Genomic DNA, 13478 nt, shown 5'->3' with positions numbered 1-13478 from the left:
GGAAATGAACTATGTAATTATTTTGTGCTGCTCCTGGGGCTTGATCTCTGGGCGTGGGGCTCTGTCATTGAGCTTCTTTTGCTACAGGTTTGCACTCTACCATTTGATCCACAGTGCCACTTCCAGGTTTTTTTGTGTAATTTGTCAGAGATAAGAGTCTCATGGACTTTCCTGTCCAGACTGGTTTTGAACCGTGATCCTCTGATTCCAGTCTCCTGAGTAGCTAGGATTGTAGGCATGAGCCACCAGTGCCCTGCCAAGCTGTAATCTTGACTTGAAAAATCACTTTTTTTACGCTGAGGAGACAGAGTGGTCTTTGATGACCTTTTCTTGGATTCTAAATAAAAAGCAACAAAAAATCCTTTCAGTTGTTTTATGTACTTCAGGTCCACTTTCTTATGATTTCAGAACTTTTATTTCTGCTCCAGATTTTCTCTCAGATACATTAAGTTCCCCTGCTTTTCCTTTTATTTCAGCTTGTATTTGCCTCACTTTACCAGTTTCAGGGATAGTTCTTGCCACATCTGTTCAAAATAACTGTCTGGAAGTCCCTATTGTTAGGATCCATCATGACCATCCCAGGAGACCACATGGAGGCAGGCAGACACAGAAGAAAGATTATTGTAAGGTTTATTAGAGGGGCCATATATCCCCCTGGAGAGGAAGCAATATGGCATCTGCCCCCATCCAGATGGGTAGCTCTGGGGTAAGTTGTGTGCAGATTGGGGAAGAGAGGGAATGACCAGCTATATGGCAGGGAGGAACTCAGGTCTGGGTGGAGCTGAGGACCAGAGGTAGGGATTACGCTTACGCTAACACCTATAACTGTGAAAACTCTGTTCTTCTTGCTCTGGCTAACAGACTCTAAGGCCTCCTTGAGCTATAAGTAGTAGATGTATCATGAATGGTTTCATGGTGCTGAAGCTGGAGGCTATAATTTGATTTTCACAGTCAGCTATGCTGAACCACATTAGTTGCTGGACTAATGTTGGGAATTACACAACAAGATGTGCTTAGATCACACTGATCTAGTATTTTGAGTAGCTCTGTTTCATTTGGACCTTCTACATCCTTGCCTTCCCTTTTTTTCACTATATCCATAGCAGTGGCCAGATCACACATTTGAATGCTGTCATTTTTATGCCTATAAATAAGTAGCATGTTGGCTCTGAGCCCATCCTATTGGATCCTTAATATTCTCTCATTGCAAATGATGATATTGAATTACAGTCTACAACTTGAATCTCACATATTCTTTTCCCAGTAGATGAGAGTTTTACAAATAGTTTGTGTATGATTGGAACAACTTTCTGGATAAACACCTATTGATCATCTTGCTCTCCTACACCTATTGATCATCAATAGTAGCTGCCATGATTTTCTGTCTCCTCCAAAGACAGTATATTGAATTAGACTGAAGGACTGGAAGCTGGTAGAGTAGAGATTATGCCTACGAATTTTGTCACTATCCATGTCCAGAAACGATTATTATCTGTACAGACAGACAAAAGATGCTTCTCTGACAGCATGATTTTCATAACAGGAATTTGGTGAACTGTGAAGGTCTAACAAAGCTGAGCACCTGACTCAACTGTTTCTGGATGCCATGTAATCAGAGCTTATAATAGGCAATCTTGATCCAGTTACTACTTGTTTTGGGTGTGAGGTAAACACTCAGAGCAGTAATTTCATCACTGAAACGATGATTGTAGAGTTCGGTAACAAGAAGATCATTATCCCTCATTTGCCAAGGGAACTTCTGCATATCTATATAATATATTGATCCATTGTTGCACACCAACAGAAGGAATAATCCAGCAGTGTTGTAATTAGTTATAGGAATGACATTCTGAATCTGCCAGAGCTGAGTGATGGCATTCCACACTCCCACTTTGCTGGTATGACTGGTGGCTACTAACTGGTTACCAATAAAGAGGGCATAACAGGAACACCAAGGCTGAACATTCCAATTTCCTTTCCACTTCCCTCATCTTGCACACTCCACAGGAAAATGCTACTCTAAGGCAACAGCAACTATTTTTGTCTCCATGTGGATCTTTAATCACTTTTGCATTCAAAGCTACTCCTTCAACAGTCCAATCCAAATATGGGCTTGTGAATAATTATTGCCCTCCAGAAGATTCTTTGAGTCTGTAACATACATAAAAACATGCTTATGCAGCTATAATCCAGTTGTGGTGGCCAGCTACTATCAGCATCTTCTGTGGACCGGCAGGAAATCCCAGCCTAACAGCCTCTTCTCCATTTCCAGTGAGCTTCCCCTTCTGCAGGATTTAGTACATTCCTAGAATTAGCAGATCTTCCTGTGTTTGTTGTTTATTTTATGACTAGGAATACCTGATGACCCCCTCCTATTCCTCACATAAAAGAAAACTTTTTTTTTGTCGGTCATGAAGCTTGAACTCTGGGCTTGGGTGCTATTCTTCTGTTCTTCAGCTCAAAGCAAGTGCTCTACTGCTTGAGCCACAGCACCACTTCCAATTTTCTAGTGGTTTATTGAGATAAGAGTTTCACGGACTTTCCTGCCCGGGCTGGCTTTGACCCATGATCCTCAGATCTCAGCCTCCTGAGTAGCTAGGATTACAGGTGTGAGCCACCAGTGCCTGGCACTTTTTGTTGTTGGTGGTGGTTGTGGGTCTTGAACTCTCGGCCTGGGCGCTGTCCCTCAGCTCAAGGAGAGCGCTCTACCACTTGAGCCACAGCACCACTTCAGAAAACTTCTTACTAAAGGGGCGTTTCCATAATATTCTGCTTCATATCTGAGAACATTTACATTTGCTCCCCTTAAGTTCTTTTGTCCAAATAAAATTTAAAAGGGTGCAAATGCTGCTGGATCTCTATCAATAAACATAACAATAATTTTATCTTGAAGTGTTTAAATTCTTCCAGTCAGAAAGCTGGGGAAAAGGCTATAGAGTCCACACAAGGATCTGTCTTAACAGCCCAGATACTCTACAATAGCTGAGTGGATCCAAAAAAATGTGGTACCTATACACAATGGAATTTTACACAGCCATGAGAAAGAATAAGATTATGTCATTTGCAGGGAAATGGATGGACCTAGAACAAAACATGTTAAATGAGGTAAGCCAACCTCAGACAGACAAACAGCACATTTTTTCTCTCATATGCAGAAGTTAGATTTAAAGTACAAGATAAATTTTATAAGAATCTAGGCATTCACACACAGTAAGACCAAAGGAGAACATTCTTAGGGAGGAACACAGAGGTGCATGCCTCCATGCCTCTGATCATATAAAATAGTATTTATCAAAATGAACTTCAGAAAATGGACACAAGAGGGATTTTTCTTTGTTATGGCTTTTCTTTTTGTCTTGTTTGTTCATTTATCTGTCTTTTAAGGGTGGCACAGAAATGGAGGCACAAAGGATGAACAAATGCAGTGGTGGTACTCACTAGACACTGTTGAAAATGAACTATACAACTTGTGGGTAGGGACAGGAGGGAAAAACTGGGAGAGCTTGATGGAAGTGGTAACATTGTCCAAAAAGAAATTTACTGTTGGCTGGGCATGGGTAGATCATGCCTATAATCCTAGCTATTCAGGAGGCTGAGATGTGAAGATCACAGCTGGCAGCCAGCCGGGGAAGGAAAGTTGGTGAGACATTTTTCTCCAATAAATTATTTTAAAAAGCCAAAAGTGGTGCTGTGGCTCAAGTGGTAGAGCACTAGCCTTTGAGCCAAAGAAGCTCATGGATGGCACACAGGCCTGGAGTTCAAGCCCCAGGACTGGCAAAAAAGAAAGAGAGAGAGGGAGGGAAGGAAGGAAGGAATGAACGAAGGAAGGAAGGAAGCAACGAAGGAAGGAAGCAAAGAAGGAAGGAAGGAAGTCTTCACCTGACTTAACTGTAACAGTAACTCCTCTGTACATCTTCTTTACAATAACAATTTAAAAGAGTGCACTGAAGTGCTAAATCTGATCCCCCCCACCCCATCCCATTCAGCTGGACAATCTGTACTGCCCAGCTGCTGCCACCAGCTGCCCCACTACAGTGAGGCTTTGGCAGTGCCCTGCAGCTATGTCTGGCCATGTGGGGTGCACATGCCATGCTGCACTGAGCTGCTTCTCTGGCAGGGGCTGGGGCCCAGGCAGGAGGAGGCAGATGCAGGACCAGTGGTGGTGTGTCGGGGGGAGATGGAGAAGGGGGTGGGAGGGCAGGAGTCACGTGATGCCTCATCTTCCCTGGGTTTGGGTGGGACTCTTTCACATCCACCTGGGCCCCTCCACCCCCAAGGCACAAACGAGGCCTGGACTGGGCCCTTGCAGCTTATAGGCCATCAGGCTGCCTGGGCTGCTCCTCAAAGTGAGGCCATACACATTGCTACCACCACCTCCTTGGCGCCAGAGGTGGTGGGCACTGCAGTAACAAGCATTCTGAGCCTCAACCATTTTATTTTAACCAACTTGAAGAGGTAATAAAAGGTCATCAATTTCTAGAAAACATATACAAGAAGGATTGGCAGTCCTGCATCCTTACATTACCATGAGCGATCTCTATGAGGCAACTATTAGAAACAAAACAAAAAACACACTCCAGAATATTCCCTATCAAATTCTTAAAAACAGGGCTGGGAATGTGGCTTAGTGATAGATTGCTTGCCTTGCATGCATGAAGCCCTGGGTTTGATTCCTCAGTACCACATATACAGAAAAAGCCAGACGTGGTGCTGTGGCTCAAGTGGTAGAGTGCTAGCCTTGAGCAAAAGAAGCTCAGAGACAGTGCCCAGGCCCTTAGTTCAAGCCCCAGGACTGGCAAAATGTTTTAAAAATAATCTAGGGATACATTTTTTTCAGTTTGACAGAAATTCCTGAAGGAAAAGAAGGGACAGTAACATTACACTCTAATGATATAGAAAAAAGAAACAACACCAGAAAGGCTGTTGATGAACTGATTTTCTACAGGATAGGATACATTAAGGAAAGTACCTGAGATGCCATGAATAAAAGGGATTCATTCTAGGAATACAAACTTGATTAATGTCAGAAAATACAGTAAAATACTTTGCCATATGAACACAGCAGAGGAAGAAAACATCATCTTCATATTTTAAAAAGGTAATTAGAAAATTTAAATATGGATTGGTTACAGATTATTCCTAAGGGAGTCAGAATTGTAGACATACAATTAACTTACAGGAATAGTTTTATAAACACATTTTAATGGACATACCATGTTAATAAAATTATACAGCATTTACATCATCCTCCAAATTCTTAATGTCTTCTGATTGGAAACCAATTTGCTAAATCCTCAAGAGCTGGCAATCCCTGATTAGTGTTTCTCCTTCATACTCTGGTGTTTTCCAAGTCACATGGCTGCAGTCATAGAGTATGTAGACTTTTGTTATTGGCTTCCTTCTCAGAAACTCATATGGGATTTCTAAAGGTACAATGGACATTCAGACAGCCTCTGGACCAGGGACATGTTTACCTGGCTTGATTGTTTTATACCTATCTACCAAATTGAAAGTATGTGCTCCTGGTACTGGTGATTCTACATTTAACTTGACATAGTTAATTTTTATACATGGGAAGGATTATTAATTAAACAGTAATAATTTTTTAAGTGGAAGTGAGTCTTTGAGCTAGGGGAGCTCTAAAACCCAGGTGACCCCTGGAGGCATAAGAGAGGGGTAGTATCTGGAGAGAGGAAGAAATGTCAGTGACCCCAGGTTGCCAATTTTAAGTTTCTTATTCTGAAGGGTGGTTACTGGGACATTCACCCTACACAACCACAGGTGGCCATTCACACTGGGACATAAGAAGATGGCACCTGGGAACAAAACAAAGATGATTTGTGTATTTACCCTGAAGGTCACAATATATAAAGACAGACCCCTCTACCCACAAAGAGAAGAGTTTATTTCCCCTTAAAGGAAATGAATAATGATGAAATGTGGATGGGAGAAAGAGTTCTTGAAGATTAAGGACTGATAAGCCTGAAGCCCAATGTCATCTAAGAATTTGAGATGTACAAGACTGGAATCTGTGAATGTCACTTACCATGAGAATTTCCTACTGTGAGTGGCACTTTACAACCCCTAGGGAGAGGACAGCACTCTAACAGGATTCTCTGCAGCCTGGGAGAGCCCACTTTGCTCATGGGTGCTGGCTAGCTTGCTGGTCCTTGGTTTCTTTTTCCCTAACAGGAGTCCCAGGAACCATTTTTTCTTTCAGCAAAGTAAAGGGTCATGTTGGGAAATAAAAGTGCAAGGAGCCCTGACACCTGGTCCAGGTGGGACTTTGCTTGGTGTTCTATAGTGCCTCTGTCTAAAGGTAGGCAAACAGACCAGACAACCTCACTCTGAGCTCACTGTGAGTGGAGTGGCACGAGATAGGGTAGTGCAATTTGTTTTGGATGTGTATGGAGCTTGAAGGATAAAAAGACACAGACACAGAAAGAAAGTGTAAACTTCCTCCTCTCCAATGGGGCCCAGATGGGCTTCTCTTACCTGAACCTCAGAACCTGCTCCTTACTTCCCTAGAGATTGAAGGCTCAGGCTCGTATGCCTTTAGTGTGCATGCTACAATAGTATTGTGCTGGTTGAATTTGAATATGAGCAGAGACCAGACTGTGTGTTCAGAGGGAGACAGTTCAGAGGGAGACAGTCACCAGGTCTGTGAAAGGGGCTTCAAGCTTGATTCACAGAAATACATCAAACTGATATAGAAAAGCCAGGAAGCCAACAGTCTATGACTAATCCTCATACATATGTGTGTGCTGGTATGTTGGTACTTGGGCTTGAATCAGAGCCTCACACTCTCACTTGGTTTTCCCTTTCATTTGGCTTTTTCATTCAAAGCGGGTACTCCACCACTCAAAGCAGCTTGCAGTTGTTTTTCTTGCCAGTTAATTAAGAGATAAGAACTCCTTGGACTGTTCTACATGGGCTTGTTGTGAACCATGATCCTCATAACTTAGCTTCCTGAATAGCTAGGATTATAAGCTTGAGATACTAGCACCTGACTTGATCCTCATACTTCTTCAGAAAAAAAACAACAACAGAAAAACCCATTACGATTTGAGTGCAATGGGGCTTTACCACTAACGCTGTTACTACACACTGTGGCTGTGTGCCCATGATGATGGCGCTATATTGGTGTTTTCTGCCAGTGGGATGTCAAAATTCCTTTCTGAGCTGGGCCTCCACATCCACCATTACTTGAAAGACACTGAGCGAGGTGACGTTGTTCGGGATGGGGCTCTTATTCTAAGCTAGGCAGACAAAAGAAGCGGGAAAAGGAGGACACGCCCTCTCCTACCAGGCTCCGCCCCCTACCCACTGCCCACCTGGGGGTTGACCACAAAGGTATGTAGTGTCATTCCTATTGGCTAGGGCCTTGAGTGACATGACAACAAACGTGACCTGATTGGTGGAAGACAGGCCAATGAAAAGGCTGTGTAGTGTTCTCGTGAGCACGAAAGCCTCACGTTGTTTGGCGCAGATGCTTGCGGTGCGTGTGGTAAAAGCCCCGGCATATGCTGTGCTCACCCTGTGGTGACCAGGCCGACGGCTTCAGCAAAGCTGGACACTGGAGACATGAGCTCTAGCCGTGAGGCATCCACTCAGGGAAGTGGTTTTGGCGCAGAGGGTGGGGAACGCTCTGGTGTCTATAGGGTTGTCCATGGAGGACCCATGGCGCCTAGCCTCGTCTTTGACCCTGTTCCTCCACGGAAAGATGAGGAAGAGGAAGACCTTACAAGGTCCCAAGTCTGCGAGTTCAGTTCAGATTCTGAGTTAGAAGTGATAGAGGAGGGAGGAGCTGTCTTGCAGGGTGGAGAAGAATCTGGTTCCTCAGTGGAAGGTAAAGGGGGTGCTCAGTCCTCAGTACCGGACTTCAATGTTGAGAAGACAGTCGTGCAGCACCCTACCTATCAGGTGGCCCGAGGCATGCTCAGATTCCTAGCACGGGAAAGATGCACAACCACCCTAGCCACTACTTGGGCAGAAGTAGCATCAGGCCCCACGGGGAGAGACCCACAGGTCTCCAGTGGTAGAGGCACGCTGGTCCCCAGTGGGAGAGGCTCGCTGCGGGGAAGAGGTACACTGGTTTCTGGCGGGAGAGTCATGCTTCTCACTAGTGGGCGAGGTACACTGGCCGCCAGTCATGTGGGAGCACAGCAGGCCTCTACCACCTCCCTACACTCAAGTACACCTGAGCTAGGCAGGGCTTGGGAGAAGAGAGGCTGTGCAGTTAGAAAAATGATCAGTCAGAGAACCGAGTCACCCTCCTCTGACACTAAGACTTCAGAAGAATCCAGTGAGATAGCACCAATGAGGGTGACCATTAGCTTGAAACATGGAGATCAGACCAAGTTAGACAACCCCAAGGAATCAGAAGACAGAGCTGGAAACTCTGATGATCAGGACCAGGAGAATTCTGATGCTATACCTAGTAGGATGCCACTCACTTCTCAGGAATTAAGGACAAACAGGGAAAACCAGGCTGCTGGAGAGCAAGAAGCCTCTTCCCATAAGAAAAAAACAACTGTGGTCAGGGCTAAGGGAGGAAACAGACCCACCTATACAGTGGCTGCTGCTGCAGGTGACTTGTCGAGGAGAAATCCTAGAAAGAAGATGACTCATGAGAAGAAATTCCCAGAAAGTGACTCTAGTGTTATGTTGGGAAGAATCTTCCCTCCTTGGGGGCAAAGGATCAAGGCACCTCACCAGGAAGCAGCTTCCTTACCTCCAATCTCATGTGTTCCTGTGTTTCGGAATTCCAAGTCATCTTCATCTCTGAGTCCTGGACCGAAGCAGTCCAATCAAGATGGCACTTTGAGGAGATCTAGGACTTGGAGAAGAAGGGAGACTCAGACTGTGGCCAGAGAAGATTATGAGTTAAATAGAGATCCTGTCCTTCAAGCCCAGGTGAGTAAACCATCTTCGTTGCATCTACTTCTGTTAATACACATTGTCTTTGTCCATGTTCCCTCTGCCTCTTGTTCAGGGTGTGTCACTGGAAACCCACTGTCATTAGGTTGCCAAAATCAGATCTTTGTAGTAAGGGTGAATATTAAGAGAGAATTTGGTAGACACAACTCAGGGTTTGGCATGTTCTGGGTATTTTCTGCCTCTCCGGACTGGGGTGAGGATGGAGGCAGGGCTGGGCGCTGAGTTGAGCCTGAAGATTGCTTACAGTCTGGGCTGTGCAGCTTCATTGTTTCAACTGATTTTCCCCTCCCAGTGATTCTGCAAACCTGGGATTATTTTTTTTTGTGTGTGTGTGTGTGTGTGTGCGCGCGCGCACATGTGTGCGCGCGTGCGCACATGTGTGCGCGCTGGTCCTGGGGCTGAACTTAGGGCTTGGGCACTATCCCTCAGTTTTTGTGCTCAAGGCTAGCACCCTACCACTTGAGCCACACCTCCACTTCTGGCTTTTTAGTGGTTAATTGGAGGTAAGAGTATCAGGGTCTTTCTTGTCTTTGAACTCTGATCCTCAAATTTTAGTCTCTTGAGTAGCTAGAATTAAAGGTGTGAGCCACTGGTGCCTGGTTTGGGATTTTTGGTACCCCAGGTTTCTTCTTAGTCAGCTCTGCCTCCTGACCTGAAGCTAACAGAGGCAGAAAGAGCTGATGAAATGAGCCTCTCTCAATGGACAGAAATGCATACACACCATCGTATTAAGTGACTTAGTCTAGACTCAGAAACACACATACTGAATAATTTCTCTAATGTGAAGAAGCTAGATCTAAGGGAAGACAATGGGCATGACCATAAATGGGAGGTAATGGTCTGAGGGAGGAAGGGTAAAATAGAGCCAGGTGGTAGTAGAATACTATGATTAAAATATACTGTAGGTATGAATGAAAAACATCATAATGAAACTTATTTAGAAAAATTCTTAAGAGATTTGAAATGGATTTTAAAACAGAAGCAAGATAAGGTAATAGGAGGTAGATTAATATGACTGAAATATCTTAATACATGTATGGAAATTTCAGAATGAAACACCCCATGTCCAATTATATAGGGTGATAAAAAAAACAAAAAGAATGCTAAAAAGAAAAAAAAATTTTAAGACACACGGTTTTTTATTTTTCTTTTCTTCTTTTATCTAAGTGGTAATAAGGAAAAGAGATCCCTCTGATTTCACAAGTTGCAAATCAGTATCATATTGCTGTAGGAAAGGGGGTTTAAGTCACATCGTACAGGAGCATGGGACCTATTCATGGTATCACAACCAAGTTTTCTGCCACAAACAATTCTATTTTCAGGCTTTGATCCTCAGAGGAAACTCTACATTTGTGGTCATGAACTTTTGAGTGGCAATGGCCCAAATTGGTCAAGGATCTATATGTTCCCACAGGCAGAATCACTGTGAATTACCATTAAAGTTGGATACCATTAAACTTGGATGCCAAATGGTAAATGTCTCACTCCTAGTCCCAACATTGCAATATAATCTCTATAACTTTCAGTACAACTTTACAACAGAATCGTATTTCAGTGACTATTTTGATATCAGATTAAATTTTCCAAAAAGTTATACATAATTCAGGTCTAAAAAATAGAAAAATTTGTATGTGATTTTTTTTCCTTTTTCTTTTTCTGCTTTTTGGGGGAGAAGTGACACAGAAAGGGAGGGAGGAAGGGCGAACAAATTCAGTCATGGAAAATGAACTGTGAAACTTGTGGGCAGGAACAGGAGGTAAACTGGGGAAAGTGAAGGAAGGGATGACATTGCCCAAAAGAGAAATATACAATAACTTAAAAATAGAGAGGAAATAACTGCTAGAATATTACTTCCTTCCTCCTTCCCTTCCTCCCCTCCTTCATTTGCTCCTCCCTTCCTTTGTTCCTCCCTCTCCCCTTTCCCTTCTTTCTTTCTTTCCTTCTTTCTTAAAAAATGTGCAAGTATATAATATACATAATCACTTAGATTATGGAATACATATTATCAACGAAGCTAAGAGATTGCAATGTTACAGTTCCCTCTGTTTTCCCTCCCAGACCTCAACCCATATAAATAAATATTCAGTGAGAAATTTTTGTTTTAGCTTTCTACATACAGGCCAGGACCACCTTACTTGTTGCATCGTGGAGAACTCAGCAGTGGCGATGCCCACACCAGAGCCCCATATATTTCACAAATATCACAGCCCTTACCCCAGAGACAGAGGAGTATCAGAGGCTTTGCACCTTCTGGTGAGTATTGTGGTTTTGAAAACAGTGGAAGAAATGGAGTGAGGAGGAAGGAAATGTCTACTTCTATTACTTCTAGAGGGAAAAGGGGACTCAGCATTGTTTCCAGGCTACCCTGACTACCTAGACCGTGCTCCTACAGGAAAGAGAACATGGACAGGGCTGAACTCAAGCAGCAATGTGCCCTGTAGGTGGGGTTTATGCAGTGATTAGTAACAGTGCCCAAATTCCAGTCCAGAAGCTGACTTTCAGCACAAGGGAGCCTTTTCTAACATCAACCACAGAGCCACAGTACTAGGATATTATATCCAGTAACAGGATATTTGAGGGCCAGGGAAGGCAGATCCAGGGAAGGGTGAAGTTGATGCCATAGGGGGGGTGTTGCCCCCATTTTAGAGTCCATGAGATCCTTTTCATCTCTCACTCTTAAGAGGCTGGATTTTTGTGTTCTTTTTAGGTGACCAGGAACCACTCACACATGCCACAGGTCCGGAAATGTCACAACAACCATCTGGAGAACAAGGCTGTCCACGGGTAATGTTTCCTTTCATCCCTAGAGTCCTGGCCCATATAGATGGTAGGCTCAGTGTCCAGGTTAAGCTGAAATACACACTCTTCCCCATCAAGCACCCCAATGGAGAGAAGGTATCTCCTTTCCATTGAGGCTTTTTTGTGATTCTTTCTACACAGCTGTGGGTCATGGAAGTTGTAAGGCCTAGGGCAGGTGGGAGGATTAGGACAGAGGACAGCACATTAATCATCATTTCTTTTTCTCTTGGGTCTGCTGGCCTAGTGTCCGGTGCTACAGAAGGAAATAGAGAAGCTCAAGGATCAACTAGGTATGATGGAATAGGGACAGAGGCAGGGGCTGGAACAGAAAGACAGCTGGGTATATGGGAGCAGTTATCTATGGCAGGGCTGGCTGCACTTACAGGTAGGACCAATATTCCCCTTGGATTAAAAACAAAACAAAACAACAACCAGACCTGCCTGGAACCTTCTGTGTGGTGACTAGCTGGTACATGAGCAAAGAATCGCAGCATGTGCCCTGCTAACAAATCCCAGAGATATTCTTTCAGCACCTTCAGAGATGCCTCCTTTATTTTCCCCTATAAGTGCTAGTTGGTGTTGCTTGTTTGGTATTCCTTCTCCCTTTTTTTTGTATGTCAGTCCTTGAGCTTGAACTCGGAGCCTGGATGCTGTCCCTAAGCTTATTTTGCTCAAGGCTAGCACTCTACCACTTAAGGTACACCTCCACTTTCAGCTGTTTTTTTGGTAGTTTATTGGAGATAAGAATTTTATGGACCTTCCTGCCAGGGTTGGATTTGAACCATGATCAGCAAATCTCAGCTTTCTGAGTAGCTAGAATTACAGGCGTGAGCCACCAGTGCCCTGACTTGTTTATTGTTTTTAAGATGTCTTGATGGCCATGCTCCACCCTTGCTAACTACTGGTTCAGGTTTCTGTGGTGTGAGGGATATTTTTACACTCAGTTCTGGTGATGAGTGGGTGTAGGTCAGAACTAGAGCATTTGAACACAGACGTCAATTTGCAGGACTGCTAGTTTTCTGGTTGCATTGGGGAGGCAGGATGGATTCCTGCATCCCTTTGTCTGGAGTACCCACTTAGGCTTCTCTGTTTCAGCGGCTATTCAGTTCCTCAATGAGAAGTTCCAGTCTTTTGGAGGTAAGTGCTTATTTAACCTTAACCTTTCACATAACCCTGGTTGTTGAAACACATTTCTGGCTCATCCTGACTCTGCTTTCCTTGATAGTATGAACCCAGCATCTTCAATCAAGACAAGTGGCCAGTGCTGTGGAGCCCAGGAATTGTGATACAGCTGGTTTAATCAGGGTCATCTGCAGCCATTTCCTCCTCTCAACCCCATCTTTTGTTCCCTGCTCACCCTAGCTGACAGAAGTTCCAAATTAAATTTTTTTGTGTTTTTTGGTCTCCAGTCTCTCTCTCTCTCTCTCTCTCTCTCTCTCTCTCTCTCTCTCTCTCTCTCCCCTCTCTCCTCTCTACCTCTTCCCCCCATCGCCCCTCCCAGTTTGGGGTCATATGAACAAGAGAAGAGTGGGGGAGGGGGTGTCCTGTCTCAAAAAAGTGAAGTGAAAGAGGCGTGCCATGGCATAATAGGATGAGCCCTCTTTATGAGTGCAGTCTAGGTCTAACCCTGAGTGGAGCCCTGCACTCAGGGTTACCTTGGTTCCCTCAGTCTGGGTTCTGGATGTACTTGGCCTGGTTAAACTTACATTTCCTCAATCTTCCCATAGGCCTTCTCCCTA

General features: G+C 44.2%; 1 protein-coding gene and 1 pseudogene across 1 annotated transcript; one reads left to right on the top strand and one right to left on the bottom strand.

Moving 5' to 3' along the window:
- Positions 1-291: 291 nt before the first annotated feature.
- On the bottom strand, positions 292-7586 carry LOC122120634 (annotated as a pseudogene).
- Positions 7587-7680: 94 nt separating this feature from the next.
- Positions 7681-13136, top strand: LOC122120633 (uncharacterized protein CXorf49 homolog). Its single transcript, XM_042694879.1, has 6 exons — positions 7681-8916; positions 11046-11193; positions 11648-11724; positions 11984-12029; positions 12835-12876; positions 12965-13136. Exons 1-6 carry the CDS (start codon positions 7681-7683, stop codon positions 12967-12969), a joined length of 1554 nt encoding a protein of 517 aa, XP_042550813.1. The 3' UTR covers positions 12970-13136.
- Positions 13137-13478: the final 342 nt, after the last annotated feature.

Source organism: Dipodomys spectabilis, unplaced genomic scaffold (genome assembly GCF_019054845.1).
Source record: "Dipodomys spectabilis isolate Male_0828 unplaced genomic scaffold, ASM1905484v1 ptg000176l, whole genome shotgun sequence".
Taxonomy (NCBI): domain Eukaryota; kingdom Metazoa; phylum Chordata; class Mammalia; order Rodentia; family Heteromyidae; genus Dipodomys; species Dipodomys spectabilis.
The sequence above is the reverse complement of the archived record's forward strand: the minus strand, read 5'-3'. Positions and strand labels throughout refer to the sequence as shown.

Coding starts and splice junctions, on each gene's coding strand:
- LOC122120633 (XM_042694879.1), top strand. CDS start 7,681: ATGGCGCCTAGCCTCGTCTTTGACCCTGTTCCTCCACGGAAAGATGAG. Junction 11,194..11,647: donor CAGAGGCTTTGCACCTTCTG/GTGAGTATTGTG, acceptor TGTTCTTTTTAG/GTGACCAGGAACCACTCACA. Junction 12,030..12,834: donor GAAGCTCAAGGATCAACTAG/GTATGATGGAAT, acceptor TCTCTGTTTCAG/CGGCTATTCAGTTCCTCAAT.